This window comes from Tupaia chinensis, unplaced genomic scaffold (genome assembly GCF_000334495.1).
Source record: "Tupaia chinensis unplaced genomic scaffold, TupChi_1.0 Scaffold000609_1, whole genome shotgun sequence".
NCBI lineage: Eukaryota > Metazoa > Chordata > Mammalia > Scandentia > Tupaiidae > Tupaia > Tupaia belangeri.
In genome coordinates this window covers 2,393,197-2,419,617 of record NW_006160128.1, presented here as the reverse complement: position 1 = coordinate 2,419,617, position 26,421 = coordinate 2,393,197, and the positions used below count along the sequence as shown (strand labels likewise).

Genomic DNA, 26,421 nt, shown 5'->3' with positions numbered 1-26,421 from the left:
TTCCTGGTAGTAGATATTGTTCATGATCTTTCCTTCAGGAATTACTTCTAGAGAGAGGCTCTGGGTCCGAAGGGTAGCTTCGAGTTCCCTCAGGGTGGCAAGGTACTCCTCATCTTGCTGACAGGAAAGGAGAGAGTGCAAGAGAACAAAAACTCAGTAAATGACCAGCAGCCACTAAAAATTCTTTCTTTCTTTTTGGTGAGCTAGTATTTATTTTACAGTAAGTTTTTAAAAGGTTTTTGCCAGAGGGCATGTGCACTCACCAGAGAGAGAGAGACAGTGAGAGGTAAAGGAAAAAATCACTCTCTAGGGAGACAGCCATGCTGCAGTTCCTTATCCTTCATTCTTCTCTCAGGATTTAGGCACACATGCCCGGTATGAATGTCAAGCCACCAGGTCCAGGATTTGAATCCCAGTTGGACATGTGGGAGTTTAGCACCTTAACCCCCACTATACCCACTGGCCCTAGTCTTTTTTTTTTTTTTTTTTTTGATAAGTAGGAGTACACTCTAAAATAACAATGAAAGTATAGTATAGTAAATATTGAGTTGTCGGAAAATTGATGACATGTATTTTCCATGCAAAAATGTGTCGTGACTTTTCTGATGACCCCATACATAAAATACAGCTTTCAAAATTTAACAGCATGTGAAAATGCTCATAATTAAGTTTTAATGTTATAAAACGAGGCAGGACACAAAATTTATATATGTATATTTATACATATACAATATATATATTTGACAGTTTTTTATAAAATTTATTTTATGTATGATAGAGAGCACACACATGAAAGAGAGAGAGAGAGAAGCACACTCAACAGGGTCTCGTCTTGCCCCCATCACCTTTCCCTGGCCATCCAGCTACTCAGGATCTTAGGTACACGTGCATATGTGTTTTCAAGCCAACTTTGAGTTTGGAACCCATAGTCAGGCATGTGGTTTTCAGCACTGCAGTTCAGTTTGCTACTGACTGCACCTAAAATTCTACATAATACAGTATAACCCCAATGTCATTAAAGACAATACAGTGAGATCAGCAAATGGCATAATGGTTATGCTGCTGGACTCCCACATGGCCGACTACAGTTAGAGTCCCAGACCCGAGGCTTGAAGCTCATGCCAGGTGCGCATGTATGCTTGCCTAAAATCCCAAGAAGAGAATGGAGGAGATGGGAGTGCGGCATGGCCATTCCCCGTGGGGGGATTTCTTGCTTTCAGTCTCTCTCTCTCTCCAGCGAGTTCACACGCCCTACAGCAAAAATCTCTCTCAAAAACCTAAAGCAAAACAAAAACAACATAGAAAATTTGCTAAAATCTTAATAGTATTGAGTCTGGGATTATATGTGATTTAAAATTTTTTTTTGAGAGATCTTTGCAATAGGATGCAGGCGCTCGCTGGAGAGACAGAATCAGAGAGACAGAAAGCTGAAATATCACCTCCCGGGGGGGATGGCCATGCCACAGTCCCTTTCCCTCCATTCTCCTCTAGGGATCCTATGCATGCATGCACATGAGCCTGGTGTGAGTTTTAAGTTTCCAGGTCTGAGACTTGAACCCCGTGGTCCTCTATGTGGGAGTCTAGTGTATGTCATCTGCTGATCCCCTGTGATTTTTATCTTTTAAAAATATTTTCCTGTATTTTCCTTTTTGTTTGATTCTATATTACTTACCTAACCACATACAGTTGCTTATCTAACTACATGTAGTAGAAAAAAACAAAATATGAACCCATCAGCTTCTGAGCCAGAGCTGACACTGTTAGCTAAGTTTAAACTGATCCTTTCCTGGGTTATTTGTAGTCCTGGGCCTCCCTCCCTGAGCTAGGCACTCTGCCCACTTTTTTCTTACCAAAGAGATGAGGGGCCTCACTGTAGACTCTAGGTAATCGACCACATCCTGTACCAGCCCTGAGCCATGACTCAGCTGATTGAGGTCAAAGGGGGGCTTTAGGCAACGACTGAACTTCTCCCGTGCAGCAGTGAGGTTACCAGCTTTGAGGCAGGCCATGCCCCAAGCATGCCATGCCCCCGTGGTATCAAGCCCAGTCTTTGTGGAAACCTGGAGGAAGAAAAATAATCTTTTTAGTGAGAGGTAGCTACACGAAGGCCTGAGTGTCCCAAAAACCTATTCTATTCCCTTGCTGCCAACCACCTCCCTAGCCCACTGCCAGTATTTCCACATTGGCAAACTGGTCATGCCCTAGGTACTACCCCATGGTTAGGACAACTGGGAGAGGGCAATACCTGTGTGCAAGGCTCAGCAAAGGAAATTCATAGCAGTGGGGCAAAAGTAAGCTTTGTCTTTGCCTTACCTCAACACTCAGTTGGTAGTATTCGGCTTCCAAAAGCTGGTTCCTCAGCCTGGTTACTGCAGCCGGCTGTAGGATCTGGTCCAGAGACGGCACATGGCGATAGGCAGCAGCTACTAAAATATTCAGCACGTCTACCTTGCTGATGTAGCTACAGGAAAGAAGACGGTAGGGCAGTGAGGTCCTGTGGAGTTTTACTAAGAGCAGTTGTTATAGGGCTGGATGGTGGTACAGCACTAAAACACAATACTCTGCAAGACTGACCCACATGGGAAGGTTCCAGATTCACATCTGGAGACTTCCCTGAGCGTGTTGGGTGCATGTGTGCTTATGATCTGGGCTGGATGAAGCTGGTGGTGGACTGCTATGTTAAGATCCTGTTGGTTGTTCTGTCTCTCTGATGAGTACATGCACTCTATAACAAAAACTTAAAAAAAAAAAAAAAGATAAAAGAAAAAGGCAATAATCCAAGTTAAAAGGCTTAGGATAGTGTTGACTTTTTTTGAGAGGTTTTTGCTGTAGGGTACATGTGCTCGCCAGACAGACAGAGAGAGACAGAGAGACAGAAAGCGAGAAATCACCCCCTAGGGGGGATGACCTCATCACAATCCCTTCTCCTCTCGGGATCTTGGGCACACTTGCACACGTGCCTGATGTAAGTTTAAGCCACCGGGTCTGGGACTTGAACCACGGCCGACTACGTGAGTTCAGCGACATAGCCATTATGCTAACACTGGTCCCAGTGTTGACTTTTTAAACACTCATTAAATACCAGATAGTAATGTTTAGTGTAGGGACGCTCATGTCTCTGAGGCAAAACCTTTCCAGAGACAGTTGGGGGCATACAAGTTATCCATTTGCCTTTTGGTCCTTTTGAACTCTGCCTGCTTGGGAAAAAGCACAGACTCGGTATTGATGGCTGTGCTCCCAGTTAGTACAGAGGTTACGAAGGTCACATTGCTAGCATTCTGGAGGTGCTGCTGAGTAGGGGCCTTCTGGCCACTCACTCACATTCTCCCTGGGATAAGGATGGGCCTTCACTACAGCCTACTAGGACCACTATCTGTGAATTTATTTCTGATACCTGATGACTATAAAAACCTTATAAAGACAGAGAGTCCATAAGTTGGATCATTATGTTCAGTGCTGCCTGAGACAAACCCACATCTAAGGCTCCTGAATTGTGTCTCCTAATTCCAGCAAAAAACTGGATCCTGACTTATCCATGAATTTCCCTGGAATGAGATTCTGCATATTAGTATTCTTTCTTTTCTTTTTCTTTTTTTTTTTTTTTAACAGTGATTTTTGCTATAGGGCGTGTGTACTTGCCAAAGAGAAAGAAAGAGACAAGAGACAGAAAGTAGGAAATCAATCCCCAGAGGGGCTGGCCACATCACAATCCCTTCTCCTCCATTCTCCTCTCAGGGCTTTGGCAACACATGCACACATGCCCAGTGTAAGTTTTAAGCCACTGGGTCTGGGACTCGAACTGTGGTTGATTATGTGGGAGTCCAGCAACATAACCATCACACCATCTGCTGGTCCCTTATCAGTATTCTATTTTTTTAAGAACTTTATTTTATTTTATTATTTACTTATCTTTTTTTTTTTAAATTGACCAGAGAAGGACAGAGTAAGTGAGTGAGAGAGAGAGAAAATGAGAAAGCAAGCCCAGGTCTAAGATGCAAACCATTGACCATGTGGGAGTCTAGCATCCTTAACCACCATGCCGCCTGCTGGCCCCATCTCATCAGTATTCTTTTTTCTTTTTTTAAAGATTTATTAATTTTATTTATTTATTAATTTGTGTTAATTTGACCAGAGAGACAGAGAGAGAGAGAGAGTGAGAGAGAGGGAGGGAGGGAGGGAGGGAGAGGAAAGTGACAAAGCAAGCCACCAGGGGGCATGGCCATGCTGTAATCTTTCTCTATTCTCCTTGAACCATGGTTGGCCATGTGGGAGTGTATGGCACCTTAACCACCATGCCGCCTGCTGGGTCCCTCATCAGTATTCTTAATGCAGTAGGGATGGTATATGGGAAGTACAGTGTATAAAAGCACTAGTACTATTTCCTTTTAATGTTTTTGGTGTAGGGTGTGTGTGCTCACTAGAGGGAGACAGAGAGAGGAAGGTAAAGTGAGAAATCACTCCCAAGGGGATGCCCATTTCCTCCATTCTCCTCTCGGGATTTTGGTCATGCATGCACACACACCTGGAGTGATTTTTTTTTTTTTTAAAGAGGTTTTTACCTTAGGGTGTATGTGTTCATCAGAGGGAGAGCAAGACAGAGACAGAGACAATGAGAAGGAAAGTGAGAAATCATCCCCCGGGGGGATGGCCATGCTGTAATCCTTTTTCCTCCATTCTCCTCCTGGGATTTTGCGCATGTACCCACATGTGCCCAGCGTGATTTTGAAGCCACAAGGACTCAAACCATGGATTAGCCATGTGAGAGTACAGCAATGTAACTGCTATACCATCTGCTAGCCCCCAGAGTGATTTTTTTCAAGGTGCCAGGTCTGAGACTTGAACTGTAAAATTGGCCATATGGGATCCAGCAGCCTTAACCTCCGTACCACCTGATGGCCCCTGCTGGTACCATTTTATGTTTGTACATTTGGAAAATGAAAACATTTAGAGGAGGTGAAATGAGTTTTGCTCCTAAACATATATTTAATTTTTTGTTCATCTACCAAAAGGGGGTGTAAGTTAAAAACAGCAGAAAACACTGTTCAGGGCTGGCCCTGTGGTCTAGTAGTTAAAGGAACCAGGTCCCACATGGCTGACTGTGTGGTTCAATTCCAGGACCTATGGGCTTGAAAAACACACCTGGCACATGTGCATGTGTGCCCCAAATCCTGACAAGATGGAGAAGTGGAATATGGATTACAGCATGACCACGCCCCATTGGGTGGTGCTTTCTCACTTTCCCTCTGTTTCTGTCTTTCTCTGGAAAGCACACACGCCCTCTGGCAAAATTTTTTAAAAAAGAAGAAAAGACTCTGAATCAGGAGCTCTTAGATGAATCCACTCTCATCAGCAAACTGATACCCAGGAATGATTCTCTACAGTGAGTGGTGCATCTGGAAGCAGGATGGGTGAAGCAAAACTGCATAATTTAAAACCATGCTGTAAGCTGTCAGAGAAGCCCACAATACTTTAGGGTGAATGAAAAAAAAATTTAACTAAGAATTATCTATTTAATTTTATTAATTATTATTATTGTTGTTATTTTTAAATTCACCAGAGAGAAAAAAGGGAAAGTGAGAAAGCAAGCCACTAGGTCCAGGACTCAAACCACGGTCGGCCATGTGGGAGTCCAGTGCCTTAACGCCACCTGCTGGCCCCAAGGGTATTTACTAAGGACTTTTTTTTTTATTACTGCTGTCCTCAACCTGAAGAGCAGAGTTCTTTCATCTACATGAGATTTTGAAGGCACTATAGGACTTCGTATTAAATTTGTCCCCCTCAATCTTCGAATCTTTTCCTTTAAAAAGTATATTTTATCTCATTTACATTACTGATATACAAGATGTATTTGGATATATTTTTGGTTTTGTCTTACATCCCTTTTCATGTCTCTTTTCTTTTCTACCTTCTGCTACATGGAAGTGTTTGTTTTCTTCCTTTTTGCCCATCACTTTCTGGTAATTTGACAGGTTTTTGGTTCTCTTCATGGTTACTTAGCAAACTTAACATATATCTATTTCTTCATTTATGAACTTAGAAAATAATATAGACTCTATTGCCTCAATTTAAAAGTGGGAAATGAGTACTTTTTACTTCCTTCTGCTTTCTGTCCCTCCTCCACTTGCTTATCTTAACTGTTTGGTTTTTGTTAATAAAAAATGATAAAAATAACTAACATTCTTGGAGCCTAAAATATGTATCAAATTAAGTTCTTAGCCCTTCATATGGATGATCTCAATTTATCCCGATAATAGCTCTATGAAATAAATATTATTATTATCCTCATTCTATAGAGGAGGAAACTGAGGTGCAAGGGGGTTAACAGACTTGTTCAAGGTTACAGAGCCAGGAACTGGTGAAGCTAGGATTCATGGCATTCTAAGATGCCTGGTGAGTCTGTAGGTAAGTATTCTGGACAATAGTCTGAGAGGTGTTCATACTTCAAAGAAAATTATGTTCATTGCTCCCAAATCTAGTTAGGACTGAGTGCTGGGAACACACAATAAGTCACACACTTGGGTGGATAAGCAGGAAATTAGTTCTCATTGTCAAGTTAATGAATGGAATCAAAGCAGGTTGTGCAGGAACCAGAGGAAGGCCTAATCATACCTTCCCATAGACACTTCTGCTTTATGACTCAGATTCCTACCGATGACACAAGGACACATCACTCCATAAGGTGCTTTCATGGATCTATTATGGAGAACTCCCTGAGGTCACAGTCTGCATTTGATCAAGATTGGGTAGAGTTTTGTGCAATTCAGAGAGAATATATTCTCTCTAAAAGCCAGAAAGTTCCACAGGCACTAAAGTTTCACAAATTCATCTTCATTGCTGATTAACCTCTCAAGGTCTTTATTTTTTTTTCTGAGAGGGCATTGTTAGAGAAAACTTTGCTTTGAGGATTCACTCTGGGAAAGAAAAGGACACAGGCTGTCAGCATAACGTGAGGAAAACCGCTAGTGATCTGCTGACAGAATTTCAACATTGAACCAAAATACAAAGCATTTCAGCCTGTCTTGTCAGAGAATATGGTGAAATGAAGAATCATAGTAGGAAAAAGGAGCTGCATAGAAATCACTGGAGAGGCCCATTTCTGCATACCTGTCACAAAGAGCCAAGTCCTGGCTCTGGCCAGCCTTGACAAACATCATCTTGGCGCTGAAGAGCAGCTGCTTCATGATGTCTATGAGCAACCCCGCATCCACCTCTGGGTTGGTGAGGCCCTTGGACAGCCTGCAGCAGTGCTCAATCAGCTGGTGACCACAGGCGGTGCTGTCCCGGTGCAGATTCAGGATAGCTATGCACAAGGAGGCGCTGGGAGCCTGGCCGAGGGGGAAGGAGGGAGAAACACAGTGAGTTCAGGGACCAAAGGATTCTCTAAATGCAGCAGGATGACAGAAATTATTTTTCCCATTTCAAAAAGTTGAGAAACACTGAAGGAAGTAGCCCAAAATTCCACAGCAAAATAGAAGTAGAACTAAATACATTTCGGATGTTCTAAGTAGCACTGCCTAAGCTCTGGCTGCTAGGTTTGTCACCTTACTGAAAAAGGATTGTTGCTTGCTACCTACTTCCTGGGAATGTCCACAGATTCTCTCCTTTTTCTGGTCTATTACCCCATCAATGAAAAGTGTTCCTTACTGCTGGCTTGGTCTACAAAAATCACCGCACTTGTCTAACTACCTGGAGGAGTCTCTATTTCGAGGACACAGTACTGCTACGCCAATATTCCTAAGGCATCCTTGGAGAACTTTCATAGGACCCTGATGCCTACTAGTCTTCCCTTATCCGTGAAGGACATGTTCTGAGATTCCCAGAGGATGTCTGAAACTGTGGATAGTTCTGAACCTGATCTGTACCATATTTTTTTCTATAAATGCATAGTTGCAATAATGTTTAATTTACAAATTAAGCACAGTAAGAGATAAACAATAATAAGGATTATAACAATATACTGTAATAAAGGTTATGTAAATGTGGTCTCTCTCTCAAGATATCTTATTGTACTGTACTCACTTATTTTTGGACCATGGCTGACTGTAGGTAACTAAAACCACAGAAAGCAAAAATGTGACTAAGGGGATTCTCTTGTAGATACTCTTTATTGCAGAATTCAAGGCCCTACATAAAAACTGTCCTTTTCAATTCTATTTTTACTACCTCTTTGTTAACACTCTATATTCCCTCCAAATGAAATTAAGAGGTTTTTGCTACAGGGCGTGTGCACTCGCCTGAAAGACAGAGTGAGACAGAGACGGAAAGCGAGAAATCACCCTCAGGGGGATGGCCACGCCACAATCCCTCCTCCTCTATTCTCCTCTCAAGATCTTGGGCATGCATGCACACGCACCCAGTGTTGAGTTTTAAGTAATGAGGTCCAGGACTCAAACTGTGGTTGATTACATGGGAGTCTAGTGATGTAGCCATTATACCAACTGCTGGTTCCCCAAATGAAACATCTTCTACTACCCCAATCATGCCCTGAGATTTTTTTTTTTAAGAGCGATTTTTGCAATAGGGTGTGTGTGCTTGTTGGAGAGACAGAAAGAGACAGAGAGACAGAAAGGGAGAAATCACCCCCCCCCCGGGGGAAATGGCCATGCTGCATGCAATACCTTCTCCTCCATTCTCCTCTAGGGATTTTAGGCATGCATGCACATGTGCCTGGCATGAGTTTTAAGCAGACGGGTCCAGGACTTGAACTGCAGTTGACTATGTGGGAGTTTAGTGACGTAACCATTATGCCACCTGCTGGTCTCATGCCCTGAGAGTTTTGACACTGTGCTTTTGCTCAGATGTTTTAGTTTTGTGCTTTGTCTTTCCTCTATCCTGTCTCCCCCTAGAATCCTCAAATTTCTGCTTCTCACATGCTCCCTATTCTTCTGAGGCTCATTTTACGTGCTGCCTCTTTCATGAAGTCTTTCCTGATCTTCTCTTGTATATTTCCCAGGATCTCATTTTCTGTCTTCACTGGTTTAATTGCCTTAGTTCCTATATTACTACACCATAAACAAATACTTCCTACTAACACTACTATTCATCATAAAGAAACTTAAATGACCATCACATGTCATTGTTATTACCTGCTCATAGTAAAATTCACTCCGTACCAGCTCATTCTCATCTTCCTTCAGATCCAAAATCCACTCCACCTCATCTGCTTTAGGGACTCTCACCACAGCACAGTATGGAGGGCTTTCAGTCTCGGAGCTGTCTAGTGCTGAGAAGAGAATTGCCATTCATGCGTCAGTCACTGCTGGCAGCTGTCTAGCCCAGCGAGCTAGTGTGTTGCAGACAGACATTTGCCTGATATCTGAGAGTCCCCTTCTTTTCCCTTGGTCCCTTTCTTTCCTTCAGAATGCCCTATTAGTCACCTCAAGCCTTATTCTCCTGGGATGAGTCTGTTACACAGCCTGTGGTTTTACATGAGAAACTGCCCCCCAAAAGTGCATGTTTTTCAAAGTCATGGCTGATCCACTGAATACTCTGAAGACTAACCTGCTTATGAAAGATACAAGTCAAACTGTTAACAGAGATTACTTAGGGGCAGGAAGGAGCATTGGGAGATAGTACAGACACCTAACAAAGAAATAACTTACTACAAGTTAATCACCCAATTCTTTCATTGCTAGCCTTTCCTAAGGTTGGAGACTAATGGGTGAGTGTGATAGGTTAACACAGTGAACTTCAGGGGAAACAGGCTGATCGAAAAAAGGTGCAGAAGTTCCTTTGGCAAACACGTTGAGTTGCTATCAAAGGTATCAGCTGCAGCTGATATGCTGAAGATAGAGTCAACCTAAGCACCGAAGCAGTCACAGAGAATGTGATTCAGCCCTACCTTCAGATTGTCCTTGATTCTCCTCTGGTACACTGGGAACAGAGAAAAAGTAAAAAGCCTGAGTCACTTTTGTTCCTCTTTATTTTGAGCTTCGTGTACAGGTTGGCATTTGTTCTGTTATTCAAGTGAGATATCAGGGCATCATCCATCATGCTTTTCTTTCCTTCGCCATCACAGTCACTCTCTCACCATATCCTGTCCATTCCATCTCCTAAGTGCCTCTTAAATGTGCCCACCTCTCTTCATCCCTGCCTCAGTGAAGGACCTTGTCATTTATTGCTAGGGCGTGTGATAGCTTTCCAATTGGTCTCCTTGGTTCTGTCAACCTATTCTTTACTCTGCAGCTACAATAAACTTTCAAAAAGGCAAATCTGGTCGCATTATATTCCTGCTTACAAATTTCTCAGGGTAGACCAGCCGCTGGTATGGTGGTTAAAGCAGTCAGATTTCATGTGGATAACTGCATGGTTCAAGTCCTAGACCTAATGACTTGAAAAATGCTGGGTGCATATGCACTCCAAATCTCAAAAGGAAAAAATGGAGGAGTAGGGACTGTGGCATGGCCATCCATCAGAGTAGGTGTTTTCTTGAATTCTTTTAAATTAAAAAAGTTATTTATTTATTTTGTATTATCATTATTATTCTTTAATTTAACCAGAGAGAGAGAGAGAGAGAAAGTGAGAAAGCAAGCCAACAGGTCAGAGACTTAAACCGTGGTTGGCCATGTGGGAGTCCCGCACCTTAACTACCACATCACCTTCCATCCCCACTTTCTCATTGTCTCTCTCTGGTAAGTGCATGTACCCTATAGTAAAAAAAAAATTAAAAAATAAAAAAAATCAGGGTACAAATAACCCACACTTGCTGACAAAACCCTTTATGACTTGGCCTAACTACGTCCTGAAGCCATCTCTTGACATCCATGATAAGTGTTAAAGCCATAAAAATGTTCTTCTGCCACGGTCCCTGGTCAGCCTCAACTGATGCCACCAAGTACCAATCTCAATGATTCAAGTCACAGGTCAAGACTATCCACCTGCATGGTCATCCCTAGCTCATGACACCAGAGAGTAAGCCCCAAGCCTAAGTCTTCCTGGCTTGGCTGCCAAAACTAAGGACAACAGTGGTCAAGACATTAGCCCATCGCTGACCTATTTACAACTCCTCAAATGATACATGGCTTTCCTACTCCCACCTTTGCAGTGGTTACTCCTGCTTCAGGGAGTTACATCCCCATACTTTTTTGGCTTCCTTTCCTACCACCTCCTCATCCTCTAGGGCTCAGACAAGGTGCCAACCTCTAGGCAAACCTTCTGACCATCCTGGTGAAGTTGTGTGGGCCTCTACCACTTACTTATCCAATGGGCTTCTAGTTAGTTTGTTGGTGTTTTGCCCATTAAAATGGAGGCTCTTTGAGGGCAATGTGATTATTGCCTTGTGGTTGTTGAATCAGAGCGTCACCATTGGGACCAGCAGTTGGCGTAATGGCTATGTCACTGAACTTCCATGTAGTTGACCACAGTTTGAGTCCTGGACCCAGTGGCTTAAACTCATGCCAGGCAAGTGTGCATGTGTGCCCAAGATCCTGAGAGAAGAATGGAGGAGAATGGATTGGGGCGTGGCCATCCCCGGAGTTTCTCACTTTCTGTCTCTCTGTCTTCCTGGCAAGCGTATGCTCCTTGTAGCAAAAACCTCTCAAAAAAAAAAAAAAAAAAAAAAAGAGTCACCATCAATATTACTGCTCACTTCAAATCTCAGCAGTATGGAATATGGGTAATTCTTGTCCATACCCTGAGGGAGGCAGTAGAATATCAAGGACACAGCATAGAGTAAGAATGGTATGTCCTCCTTCCTACAAGATCAACAATCATCATGGTAAATAATCATTGGTAAAAAATGTTCATTGTAAAACAAAAGAAAATGCTATTGAGCAGAACGCAAAATCTATTTCAGCCTATAAGTAAAACATTGGGAGTTCAAAGTAATTTTGTTTTTGGATAGTTGCTTTGGCTCATATTCCCAGATATCCTACGAGTCTTAGTTTTACATTCCTTTGCTGTTAGAAGTAGTGGGGAAAAGAGGGTCAGACATGGGGTAAAAACCATATATATATGAAAGTAGAAATGGAATATTATGGATGATAACATGCATGATTAAGCCACTATCCAGTTTATTCTAGATGGGAAACCACATTTTGTATGTTGTGATGATGCTCAGGGAATGAATGTAAATTAATAAAAAAAATTTTCAGAAGAAAAAAAAAAGGCATTAAAAATACCTATCTGATGACTGCAGTAAGCTATATAGCCCTAGGTAGGTGCCACTTTATAGTATGTTCATTCTATTCACTGAGGTTTATGCCTAAAGTCAGACTTATATTCTTGGATATGTATATTTCAGCTGTGCTTGCTATTGAAAATATTTAGATTTATTAAGATATTTACTGAAACAATAATATGGGGGAGGCAGAGAAAGCAACAATAGATACCAGACACAGTGTGGGAGGAGGGTGGGAGATGGCAGAGGGTGAGATAGGGAATCAAGGATGGGAAAAAAGGCAAAATATACAGAAAACAAGAAATGGAAAATTATGTGTTGACAATAACACATATGTTGATGTGCTTGACTGAGCCAATATACAGTGTACTGTGAATGGAAAAATCTCATTTTGTATGCTATAATGATGTACAGTGAATGAATGTAAATAAATTAAAAAAAAAAAGTAGTGGAGAAAAAATGAACAATTCTGAGCTAGCAAACACGGTCTTGATCTGTCTTGCCAGAAAAATGAGCAGTCTCTGAAATCTGTCCCCAGGTGAGCTATGTGTAAGAAAGCGTGGGGGCTCCTCTAATTGCGAGTAATAAGCCAGGATAACTGGCAGATTAGTGCTGACGCAAGCAATGCCCAAACACCCAACAGGTGTGAACATGTTCCTTTGAGTTCAGCTGAGACCACTGAGGCAAGAGTGACTGAAGACAGGTGAGTTGCCAAGTTAAGCTTAGTGCCCTCAGTCTGGGGAAGAGCTGAAGAACCAGCCTTCCTGATTTCACAGAGAACACCAAGTAAGAACCTTGAACACCACTTCCTCTCACCCCTGCTTCCTCTCTCAGTAGATTCTCTGACCAAGGTCAGTCGATAAACATTTCACTGCAGAGTGAACAGCATTTCACTATGAATGCTACAGTAGACATTTTTGCAAGTGTTCCCAATTCAAACTCTCTCCGTACTGAGACTTGTTGGACCTGGGGGAGGATGACAACAGTCACAGTCCCACTGTAGGGCACTCACTCTTTGTTGTAGTAACTATAGCACTGGTCACACACACGAGCGGGGTTCTCTCTGCAGCCTTCCACCACCATTTTCTTGGTGGAGCAGGAACTGCACACTAGCCGGCCACAGCGGCGACAGTGATGACGCCTGTTAAACTGAGGAATGCCATCAGGAAGAGAAAGAAGAGGGAGGAAGAGAAGGTGAGATGATCATTATTTCACTTACGCATGGTATTAGCCATCTATGGCTTAAGAACACCAGGTCCTTGGGACCTTCTTAACAGTACACACCACTCCTTGCCCTTAAAAAGCTGACATGTTAAGATATTTCTTAGCTGAAGGGCAAAGGACCTAGTCATGGTTGGTTTTGTGGTAAGTTCTACTAGTCTGTGGGGACAATGTGGACAGAGAGAGCAATGAACAGCAGGGAGGAAGTGACTTTGTCAGCCAATGAAGACCACAGTTCTATACAATATTAATGATGATGATGGGGTCCTTTCTTAACATGCTTTTATGAGCACTGCCTCATTTTATTATAATAAATGAAATATACTTCTTTTATCGATGAGGAAGAAACAGAACAGGGAACTTAGATCCCCATCACTTCCATCGGCACTGAACTAAACATGCCAGTCAGGTACTGTGTTAAGTATGGTAACATCTTACTGTATTTAGTCCTAACAGCTACATTAGCAGGATAACGTATCACCCCCCCAATGTATGAGACTGAAAAAGTTTACAGTCACATTGCTGGATCTGTTATTTCAGTAAGGGTTTGTCAAATGGAAAAATTCGGGGCAGAGCCAGTAGAACTGGGTCCTCTGTCTCCTAAGCCAGTGCATACAATCACTACCAGGTCACCTGTCTTAGCGTGAGACATGAGAGTTAGAGATAAGATTGGCCTGGCCTTGGCTGACTCTTCCTGACTCTTTTTGATCTCATTAAGAATAGCAAAGATTTTAGAATTTCAGGCTAAATTCTACTCCCTGTCCACATAAAGAAAATACATTCTGGTCAAGTCAAAGAGAAACCCAAAGTCTCAGGTTTGATGGTTCTTCTCAATGTACCAGTATCTTCTTGGGGACAGGAGGTGACTATAAAGTCAGGATCAAGAACTTGAGTTTGCCGTTACTTTCCCTGCAGTGAGACTGGAAACCGATGCTACTTACCATGGTGAAGTGCTCCCTGCGGCAGACCATGCAGATGCTCTCTGTTTCATCTGGTACCCACTGGTGCCTGGCAGGGGGTGTTGCTGGGGGCACAAATTCCAGTGGGTGTTGACTCTGTGGGACGCTCTTCTCCCTCAAATTGGGGGAATGTACAACGGAGACACCTGGGAGCCAGAGTCAGAGGTCAGAGTAAAATCAATATTCCAGCTAATCAATAAGGAGGGCATGACCGAATTTTTCCATTTGACAAACCCTTACTGAAATAACAGATCCAGTTAATGATCAACAATGGTTGCTTCTACCACAAAAGAGAGACAACTGGACATTATGTGCCTCCTGATAGAAATGTATTTCACCACCTCTCAAATAGACTTACCAAAATGTTAAAGCCTGTAACATGTCATGCTTCTAGATCTAACTACCAGTGTATTGAAAATTCAGGGGACAGAGAACCAGATCACCTTAGGAAGGCAGTCAGCAAAATCCAGCATGTGGAAAACTCTGGGAAAAATGATTTAGTTTCTTCCACAAATAAAATACAGAAAGGAATTAAAAAAAAAGGGGGGGGGGACATGGAACCTCTTGATTAAAAGAGATTTAAGACCATTTAAGCCAAAATGCTGTGTGAGGATATTATTTAGATCTTGATTTTAGAAAAGCCAACTGTAAACATTAAAAAAACATTTTCAGGGTCAGCAAGTGGCTTGGTGGACTCCCACGTGGCCGACCTCTGTTTGAGCCTGAGAGCTGGCGAATTGCTTTCTCACTTTTCCTCCCTCTCTATCTCTCTGGTGAGCTCATGTGCCCTGTAGCAAATTAAAAAGAAAATAATGATAAACAAAATTAAATAATTCTTAAAAAAATATTTTATTGTCAGAAGGTACATATGTTTGCCAGAGGGAGAGAGAAAGATAAGACTCCTTCAATAGGGCATGGTCACACATTCCTTTTTCCTCCATTTCTCCATCTCATCAGGATTTGGGGTGCATATGCATACTGGCCTTCAAGTTTTTAAGCCACTGGGGCTGGAATTTGAAATGCAGCTAACCATGTGGGATCCAGCTCCCTATGTACAACACTTAACTGCTGCATTTAAGAGCTGGTCTCAGGAGCCCTTCTTCAAGAGACAGCCAGCTCCATGGCTCCTGAGATCTAGCCATTTGGGGAGAAAGGAAGATGTCCACTGATAACTGGGCCTCCAGCATCCAAAACTCGCGTGTTTGGGAAGAAACCGACCACCCACCAGATGACTAGAAATCGCTGCAAGACCACAAGAAATATGGGGAAGCAGGAAAATACCTCTCCCACAAGGGAAAAGGATAGCTCCTCTTTATCCACACACAGTTCAATGGAAATCATGGAAATGTCTGATAAAGAATTCAGAACATTCATAATGGCAAAGCTAACAGAGATGGAAGAGAAGAGAGACAAGGAACTGCTGAAGAGGAAGGAGAAAGGAGTTGAAGAGTTCCAGGAGGTGAGGAAATTCATGCTAGATCTAAAAGAGGAATTTCACACTTTACAAAAGAATCAGATGGAACTGTTAGAGATGAAGGCTATAATACAAGAAGTCAAAATCTCCCTTGAAAGTATTAAAAGCAGACTAGATCATACAGAAAATAGAATCTCTAATGTAGAAGAGAAAATGGTTGGCCTAGAAAAATCCACCGCGAAGACTGAGAAAATGGCCCAAAAATTTGAGAATAATATGCGAGAAGTACTAGATACCATCAAACGTCCAAACATCCGGATAATAGGCATCCCAGAAGGTGAAGAGACTCATAAGGGCATTGATAATCTATTCCATGAAATCTTACAAGAAAATTTTCCAAACCTGGAGAGGCACTCAAAGATTCAGTCCCAAGAAATACAGAGGACCCCAAATAGAATCAACCCAAGAAGATCTTCTCCAAGACACATTATAGCCAGATTGACCAAAACCACAGACAAAGACAAGATACTAAGACTGGCAAGAGAAAAAAGGCAAGTTACCTACAAAGGGTATCCCATCAGACTAACGGCAGACCTCTCATCGGAAACAATGAGAGCGAGGAGAGAATGGGAAAATGTATTCAAAGTATTAAGGGAAAAGCAATTTCAACCGAGAATTCTGTACCCAGCAAGGTTATCGTTCATTTGGGAAGAAAAGACACGAACTTTCCCAGATAAACAAAACCTGAAAGAATTTACCAGCACCAGACCGGATCTCCAAGAAGTTCTTAAGGGAGTGCTATGTCAGTAAAATTAAATGCAGACACACAGAAATAAGAGTTCAGAAACTAAGAAAATGGGCAACTTAATTGTAGGGCCAAAAGCTGGAGTTGAGTATTACATCCCAGATTTCAATCTGGAACATCGAACCTCAACAGATACAGAAGAAAGATTAAGTACATGAGACTGAACTGATGAAACAGTATTCTACGACTTGACTAAAATATTGCTGCTTTTCTTCTAAGCTTTGTTGTCTGGTTTTAAGGACTTTTGTCCTGTCTTCAGCTATCAATAGATTCATGTTCCGACTATTTGAACAGAATACTAACCTGTTTCTAGGCTTTAAGTTTCAAAGAAATATCCTTACCAGTTCAAAACTGCTTTTCTTGAAACCATCGGCTGATCTTGCTATTGAAAGTAGTTAGATTACTTATGATATTGTGTGACCAACGAAATGTTGGGGGAAAAGGGATTGAAGACAACTGTAGACAGCAGAGATAGTGTAATAAGAGAGTGGAATAGGGCAGAGGGCTAGACATGGGGTAAAAAAACATATATAGACTACAGTTAAGCTATATAGCCCTAGTTAGGTGCTACTTTATAGTATGTTCATTCTATTCACTGAGGTTTATGCCTAAAGTCAGTCTTGTGTTCATGGATATGTACATATCAGCTGTGCTTGCTGTTGAAAATATTTAGATTTATTAAGATATTTAGTGAAACAATAAAATGGGGGAGGCATAGAAAGCACCAATAGATACCAGACACAGTGTGGGAGGAGGGTGGGAGATGGCAGAGGGTGAGATAGGGAATCAAGAATGGGGAAAAAGGCAAAATATACAGAAAACAAGAAATGGAAAATGATTTGTTGACAATAACACATATGTTGATGTGCTTGATTGAGCCAATATACAGTGTATTCTCAATGGAAAAAATCTCATTTTGTATGCTATAATGATGTACAGTGAATGAATGTAAATAAAGAAAAAAATGTAAAAAAAAAAAAAAAAAGAGCTGGTCTCAGGATCAGCAGATGGTGTAATGGTTACTCCCATGTAGTCGACCACGGTTCAAGTCCTGAACCCAGCAGCTTAAAACTCATGCCAGGGGAACCAGCAGTTAGCATAATGGCTATGTCACTGGACTCCCATGTAGTCGACTACGGTTTGAGTCCAGGACCCGGCGGCTGAAAACTCACGCTGGGCACGTGTGCATGCGTGCCCAAGATCCCGAGAGGAGAATGGAGGAGAAGGGACTGCAGTGTGACCGTCCCTCTGGGAGGTGATTTCTCACTTTCTGTCTCTGTCTCTGTCTGTCTGGTGAGCACATGCGCCCTATAGCAAAAACCTCTCCAAAAAAATCAATCAAACAAAAAACTTATGCCAGGTGCGTGTGCGTGCACGCCAATATCCCGAGAGGAGAATGGAAGTGAAGGGAATGCAGCATGGCCATCCCCCCCATGGGGTGATTTCTCACTTTCTTTCTTTCTCTCGCTGGTGAGCACATGTTCACTATAGCAAAAATTTCTCTAAACAAAAAGAGCTGATCTCTAGAGGCCAGTAGATGCCGTAGTGGTTACATTGCTGGATTCCCACATGGCCGACCATAGTTTGAATCCCAAACCTAGTGGCTTGAAAAATACTCCAGGTGCATGTATGTACATGCCCAAGATCCCAGGAGGAGAATGAAGGGGAAGAGACTGCAGCACGGTCATCTCCCCAGGGGGTAATTTCTCACTTTCCCTCTCACTGTCTCTGTCTCTCTCTTTGGCATGCACACATACCCTATGGCAAAAACCTCTTAAAAAAAAAAAAGGTAGTTTCTAAAAAAATTTTAGGAAGTGTCTGGGGAAATCTGAATAATATTGGATATTTGGTTATAATAAGAAATTGTTATTAATTCGTTTTTAAGTATGACATTGTTTTTATTCAATAGAAGGCCTGACTTTTTAGAGATTTACAGTGAAATATATATTTATAAATGAAATTATATGATAGCTTATATTTGTTTCAAAATGATCCAATAGAAGGATGGGGTATAGTTTAAATAAGAATGGTCATGAGATCATAATTATTGTAGCTGGGCATATGAGATTTTATTATATTAGTCTCTTTCATGTATTGCTACTTTTCCAAAAGTAGCGCCCTAAAATATTTATATATACATGTTTGAAAATATATATAAATATATATACATGCACAAATAAATATATATATATAATGTTGAAAAAAAATTGTGAAAAATATAATTAAAGTATAAGTTTATTTTGGTGCAAAAGAATTTAAACACCCATGCATAGTTTTCTCATAATAAACATTTTCATGAGCTTTTTGAAGATCCCTGTATATGCATCTCCAGGTGTATGTGTTCATATGTGTTCATGTATGCATATCTGTGTATATATAAATGCCAAAGCTGTTCAGGCTACCTTAAACAAATGGATGAAGCTGCTCATATACTTGCCAGTCTGAGCCCTCCTCTCAGGTCTGCTGTATTGTGAGGCATGGCTAATTCTCAAAATATGGCCAGGAATTGCTTTATCGTATCTAAGGAGATTTCTTGTCACCCAGCAGAGCAATACTGACTGGTCACAAAAAGAGAAACAAAAAAACACTGACTCTTAGCAGCACCAGAACAAGAGACCCCCAATCCTGCTCCTCTGATCATTTGGTAAAACAAACACCTGTCGAGCTTCCCCTGAGTGTGATCCACTGTACTGGTGACCTTAGTATGGAGAGAGGAGGGGTGGCGAAGAGAGTAACCAAGATATGGCTGAGGCCTTCAAGGATTCTGTGTCCAGTGTGGATGAAAGAATGAATAAGAGCACTGGGACCAGCAGTTAGTGTAATGGCTATGTCACTGGACTCCCATGTAGTCGACAGCGGTTCAAGTCCTGGACCCGGCGGCTTAAACTCACGCCGGGCACACGTGCGTGCGTGCCCAAGATCCCAAGAGGAGTGGAGAAGGGATTGCGGCATGGCCATCTCCCCTGGGGGGTGATTTCTCGCTTTCTATCTCTCTGTCTTTCTCTGTCTTTCTGGCAAGCACATATGCCCTATAGCGAAAACCTCTCCAAAAAAAAGAATGGATAAGCAAACTAACTATAGTCAGTCCTCATTATTAGCAGATTCCATATTTGTGTATTTGCCCATTCACTAAAATTTATTTGTAATCTCAGAATCAATACTCCTGATGTTTTCATGGTTATTTGTGAATTTGTGCAGAGTGATGAAAATTGAGCCACTTAACACTCAGGTTCTTGGCTGAGGTTCTTCCAGCTCTTATGCAGTGATAACCAGAGGATAGAGACAGGAGGGGCAGGGCAGGCAGTGTAAGAAGCTCCAGTTCTGGGGCCAGTTGGATGGGGTTAGATGGTACTCATTAGTGAAGTGGACTCAGACAAGTCACTGAATACTTCTGAATACTTTCTCTTTTATAAAATAAAGAAAATAGAATCTACTCGTATAAGTTATTTTCATAATTTAAGACTATAATCAATCTACTTACCTATCTATCTATATATGGACATAGTTCCCCTAGGAGCAATAGTTTGGATTTGCTAAATCAGTGTTTGCAGAAACTTTACAAACATACTATCATGAATAATGAGACTTGTCTGTACATTAAATCTTTTGTAGTAAATAAAGCTAGGGTGAATACAGAAAAATAATAATGTCATACTGGAAATGAAAAAAGGACCAAAAATCAGGTAGTCAGAATGGAGGTAAGATTAAACAGAAAGGACCAGCAGATGGCATAATAGTTAAATCACTGGACTCCCACATGGCCGACTGCGGTTTGAATCTCACAGATCCAGCGGCTTGAAATTCACAACAGGGGTGTGTGTGTGTGTGTGTGTGTGTGTGTGTGCGCTTGCCCAAAATCCTGAGGGGAGAATAGAAGAGAAGGGATTGTGGTGTGGCCATCCTCCCTGAGGGGGGGTTGGGGGTGGTGGGTGATCTCTCACTTTCTGTCTCTCTGTTGAGCACACGCACCCTATAGCAAAAAGCTCTAAAACAAACAAAAAATTAAATAGAAAATGGGTACTCTCAGAAGTGGCCCTTACCAGGAGGAGCAATAGGAGAGAACTCCACTGATGGTGATCTAGATAGGGTCTCGGAGTCTGAAGCCTGATGGACAATTTCCTGGAGGTGAATCACAGAATCTGTAGGGAGGGAAAATGTGGACAAAATATCATCTTTTAAGTGCCTTCACTCAGTGCACAAGGCATTTAGTTCAAAGCTCTGTTGGCTTTGCTGTCATTCCATGGTTCTACTAAGTGCTCAGAGAATGACAGGGGTACTTCTAACCCAAGATCATGAGTGTTTCCTAACCTCCTTAAAAAATAAACTGTATTGGGGAACCAGCAGTTAGCGTAATGGCTATGTCGCTGGACTCCCACGTAGTCGACCACGGTTCGCGTCCCGGACCCGGTGGCTTAAAACTCACGCCGGGCGTGTGTGCATGCGTGCCCAAGATCCCGAGAGGAGAATGGAGGAGAAGGGATTGCGGCGTGACCATCCCCCCTGGGGGGTGATTTCTCGCTTTCTGTCTCTCTGTCTCTCTCTGTCTGGCGAGCGCATGCGCCCTACAGTGAAAATCTCTCCAAAAAAAAAAAAAAAACCGTATTTAGGTACATGAGATAATGAGACACTAGGATTTTACAAAATAAATCTAAAAATGCCCAGAGGGAAGTGGAAGATATTTAAATGGTGCCCCTGCCAGGTAAAGGATAAGCAAAAAGAATTAGCTAGGAACGTCGATCCATGTATTTCACTTTCTTATTCTAGAAGAAGCTGAGTCAGGTCACATACAAGTGATATCTGCTGTGACCCTGGGAATAAAGCATTACTTTCAATACAAAATGATGGTACCCTAGATCCGTTACATCAAGGCCACATAGAGGCAATTTCCAGTGTACTTCATTTCCCAGACTTCCTGTATAATGCATGCAGTGGCTGTCTACCACCCTTTCATTCTGGTTAGCCTGATGCTTCTTCCAAGACCAAGATCTCTTATATAGCTCTTTCTCTTGCAGTGTATTTTTTTCACTCTTGATCAACCCGAAACAATAAAAAAGAAGATTAGAAGAAGGAAAGCGGCATGGTCTTTTTTCTTCCATGCAGACTCCCATCTAGGATGCTGGCAGTTACCTGATCGTTTCTCCCTCAGAGGGTAAGGGAAGTCCAGGGCTTTCCCTGCATATCTGGAAAGCAGCGAGTCAACTTCATCCATGGTGAAGCCCGTCTCCTGCCCGGCCAGCAGCTGGTGCAGTGTCTGCACAGCCACGGTGGCCCAATCCACTTTCATGTTCATAAGCAGTTGCTCCAGCATGAGCAGGGGGTTGGAGGACAAGTGGGAATAGCTAGCCCGGTGTGGCTCAGGCAGGGTCAGCAGAATCTGTTTGTTGGGTAGATTCACAGAGTAAAGAAAACAGCAGACAAATTTCAGAAGAATCTTAAAATTCTCCCTAGGAAGGGGAAAGGGAGAATGTGCCAGAGACCAAAGGCCATAGGCAACTATTGAAACTGGCCAGTCATCTTTCAGGAAGCAGGGCTGAACTCTTATCTAAGTCCTCCAGGTTGGGAAGTACTCCAGATGAGGGGGTCAGTAAACTTTTTCTCTAAAGGGTCAGATAGCAAATATTTTAGGCTTTATGCTCTATAAGATCTCTGTTGTAACTTTTCAATTCTGTGAATGTAGCACAAACACAGTTGATAGACAAATATGTAAGTGAATGGATGTGCTTGTGTTCTGGTAAAACCTGACAAACCAAAGCAGGATGCTGACCCCTCCCAGGCCCTCTAGACATGGCCGAGCTCTCTCTGACCCTTAGTGCCACTGCTCTACCTGAGACTTTGTTTATAATAAGCAACACAAAGTGATGTCAGTGGGCTGCTATGTCTAACGCCTCCTGTGTCCTGCAGGTAAATGTCCTAAGGTAAACTGTCCTACAGGTAAATGATGAATCTGAACTCTTTCAGAGATTGTGATCATTAGGCTTGATATATTGGGCCACTGAGAAAGTCATGATACATTTTTGCATAGAAAAATGTAGAAAAATTGGGACCAGCAGTTAGCATAATGGCTATGCTGCTGGACTCCCATGTAGTTGACCATGGTTCAAGCCCTGGACCCGGTGGCTTAAACTCACGCTGGGCATGTGTGCGTGTATGCTCAAGATCCCAAGAGGAGAATGGAGGAGAAGGGATTGCGGTGTGGCCACCGCCCCACCCCCCCGGGGGGTGATTTCTCGCTGTCTCTCTGTCTCTCTCTGTCTTTCTGGCAAGCACACGTGCCCTATAGCAAAAACCTCTCCAAAAAATTTTAAAAGAAAGAAAGAAAAAAAAAAAAAACGTAGAAAAATAAATCAAGACTTTCTTGACCACTTTGTAGGTTTGCTGGCCCTAGTACGTTCACTGGCTCTGCTCACTGCCAATTTTCAAGGGTTCCTCCATGTAGAATACAGTGCATCCAAAAGGAAAAAGAGGCATATCTTTTTGAGGAAGATTTTATATAGTTTGACTCTTAGCAACTGAGCCAGGGGTTATATTCATGGTTCTCTGAGCACCTGTTCTATTTGTAGAAAGCATACACAACCGCCAGTCAGAATAATTAGAAGAGTATCAGAGGATCCCATCTCTCCCCACCTACTCCTTCACTGAATTGTTTTTTCTTTTTCTTTCTAAAGAATTATTTTACTTAAATTAAATTAAATTAATTAATTAAATTAATTAATTAAATTTTACCAGAAAGGGACAGATTGAGAGACAAAGTGAGAAAGCAAGCCGCCAGGTCTGGAACTTGAACTGCAATTAGCCACGTGGGAGTCCAGTGCCTTCAACCACTATACCACCTGCCAGCCCCAGTGAATTCTTTTTTCTAACTCATAATTTTTTGTGTTTCCTAGGTTACACATAAAAGGAAAGAACTTATTATTTTATCTAATTACTCTAACAAACCTCTTTCATCAGTACAGACTAGTCTATCAAACAATAGTCCTGGACCTAATGGCTTGCTTTCTCACTTTCTCTCTCTTTCTCTGTTCCTTTCTAGTCAAATTAAAATAAATCAATAAAGTTTAATTAAAAAACAAAGAAAAGAATCCCTTTGGAAGACATACAGTCCCTATCCTAAAATCAGTTTTCACTGATAGGGGGTGGAGGTGAGTTCTGGTAGTAATTCTAATATGTGGTCAGAATTGAGAAGCACTGATACAGCAGACATCATGGAAAGCCCAAAGGCAGTTTAAGGAGACCAGGCAGCATTCACTTTGGAAGCAAGAAAGTAATAGAATGGCAAGTACCAGTGGACTCAGCCAGGATGTGGTGGGCTGCCTGAATAAACATTCCATATAGTACAAGCCAAGGATGGCAGAGGCCTGGCAGGAGCCAACTGAAAGGTCACGTTCTGAAATGGGAGCTTCCCGCGGGCATACTTTCCCAATACCCTCCTCCCCCTTACCTTGGATCCCATGTACAGAGCCTGGATTTCACGGTGTCGGGCAGCAGTCAGTTCCCCATAGAAGTGGGTAGTGAGGTAGTTGGCCAAGAAGTGAGAAGTGGCCAAGCTTGGGTGCTGATCAAGGGACTGCTCTGTGACTTCAAGGCACATGGTGGGGTCAGAAATTCTTTGCAGGAGCTGTTGCAGAAGGCAGAGGAGGAAGATGAGGCCTGGAGAAGCACTCTGAGGCTACCCTAGCTTTGTTAGAGAAAGCAATGTTTAGGTTTATTTAATTTAGACTAATTCTTTTGTATACTCATTTCCCCCCCCCCCCCACTACTCCCATAGCTTTATAAATGGCTTTGAGAGGACCTGAGTTTAGCAGAATCTGAGACCTAGCTGCCTTCTCCTGGACCTAATGTAGAGCTTATACTCAAGATGACTATAACCAGCTCCTAGAGGACCCAAAGGCACAAAGCTAAGATAGTAAATATTTAGCGTGGGTTTCAGTGTGAAAAAAATCCATGTGATTTGACTAACCGTCTTGTTCCTCTTCAAAAGAAAAATAGGAAGAACCAGAGCCTTACTTGCAGAGCCTTTTCATGATCTCTTCTTTCTAGAAGGTGGAGAAGGTGCTTTTGATGTAAGCTGATTAAATGTCCTCTTGGGATGGGGTACAGGCAGCCCCACTCCTCACACAGTCCGTACTCCTGGAGGAAAACACACATGATTTCAATCCCCTTAAATTAGGCCCTGTTGGGACCAGCAGTTAGCGTAATGGCTATGTTGCTGGACTCCCATGTAGTCAACAGCGGTTCACGGCCCAGACCCGGTGGCTTAAACTCACACCAGGTGTGTGTGTCCAAGATCCCGAGAGGAGAATGGAGGAGAAGGGATTGCGGTGTGGCCATCCCCCCTGGGGGGTGATTTCTTGCTTTCTGTCTCTCTGTCTCTCTCTGTCTGGCGAGCATGTGTGCCCTATAGCAAAAACCTATTAAAAATAAAAAATTAGGCCCTGTCACCCATGTAACTTTGGGCTAATTTTTCTCAGCAGATTTGATACTGCTAAGTCCCAGAAACATTTAGAAAATGCTCATGGGAACTTCACTATGGAATTAAGGTCATCAGCCAAAGGACTAGAGTGGCAAGGTAAGGTATGCCAATGACTGACGCAGGCTTACTGTTAATATCACTTCCCTCTTAGCTCTAACAAAGGAGAGCAGGTGACAAGTGGTGAATGACACAAGTCAGTACTGGGGAGGTACCAAGGAAGTGGAGAAGACTGAGAAGACTTCAAAGCAGATAGCACCCACTCTGCTCTGATTGTTGCCATACAAATGTGCAAGCTCAATGTTGTCAGATTTTCAAACATTAAAAATTTTTTAAATTAGGATTTTTTTTCTATTTTAAAGTTTTAGCCACGGGGACCAGCAGATGGCATAATGGTTATGTCACTATATTCCCACATAGTACAACTGCCCTTTGAGTCCCAGACCAGGAGGCTTAAAAACTCATACCGGGCTTGGGACCAGCAGTTAGCGTAATGGCTATGTCGCTGGACTCCCACGTAGTCGACCGCGGTTCTCGTCCCAGACCCAGTGGCTTAAACTCATGCCGGGCGCGTGTGCGTGTGTGCCCAAGATCACGAGAGAAGGGATTGCGGCGTGGCCATCCCCCCTGGGGGGTGATTTCTCACTTTCTGTCTCTCTGTCTGTCTCTGTCTGTCTGGCAAGTGCACGTGCCCTATAGCAAAAACTCATACTGGGCTTATGTGCATGTGTGCGCAAAATCCTGAGAGGAGAATGAAGGAGAAAGGATGGATGGTGGTGGTGATGTCTTGCTTTCTGTCTTTCTGTTTCTCTCTGCTCTCCAGTGAGCACATGTGTCCTATTGCAAAAATCTCTCTTTAAAAAAAAAAAAAAAGTTTTGGCCATGAAGTCCATAGGACAAAACAAAAATTCTGTAATCCAGTACTGTACGGGACAAAAAAACATGCTGGGGTTTAGATTATACCCATGTCTCCTCTCGCTACTTCCCCATCCCTAATTTGTGACCTCTAGATTAAAGTTTCAGAGACTGGAATTCCCAAGGTTTTGTCCACATAGTCCATTCAGCCCAGTGGTATCTGTAATGCCTCCAGTAATAGCTCTGCTTGGGCTGCCTTCCTCAGCATGCTTCTCTGTTTCTCAGGCTATGTTAGCTGCCCTACCTGAGTTCCCAGGATCTAGGCTTCCTCTGTCACTGACAAATTATGTTGCTATCACCTAAGGATTATTCTACTTCAACTCCTCCACAAAATTAGAGCCACTTCAGGGGAAGGTTTAAGCTTTTTTGTTTTTCTCAAAAGAACTATTTGTTTAATTTATTATTATTATTATTATTTAATTTGACCAGAGAGAGAGAGAGAGGAGAGTGAGAATACAAGCTTCTGGGACCAGCGGGTGGCGTGGGAGTTAAGGCGCTGTACACTTCCCCCTGGCCGCCCAC

The 26,421-nt window shown here is 42.5% G+C and overlaps 1 protein-coding gene across 1 annotated transcript in view; it reads right to left on the bottom strand.

The window, feature by feature from the left end:
* The window catches only part of ZFYVE26 (zinc finger FYVE-type containing 26), a gene marked incomplete in the record, with an annotated part of 91,668 nt that overhangs the window by 15,237 nt on the left and 50,010 nt on the right, over positions 1-26,421 (bottom strand). Inside the window, 12 exon segments of the mRNA XM_027775860.1 lie at positions 1-117; positions 1,851-2,060; positions 2,314-2,461; positions 7,105-7,325; positions 9,087-9,223; positions 9,842-9,873; positions 13,131-13,267; positions 14,281-14,444; positions 20,558-20,656; positions 21,645-21,891; positions 23,956-24,132; positions 24,522-24,644. Of these exon segments, the coding sequence (XP_027631661.1) occupies positions 1-117; positions 1,851-2,060; positions 2,314-2,461; positions 7,105-7,325; positions 9,087-9,223; positions 9,842-9,873; positions 13,131-13,267; positions 14,281-14,444; positions 20,558-20,656; positions 21,645-21,891; positions 23,956-24,132; positions 24,522-24,644 (1,812 nt within the window).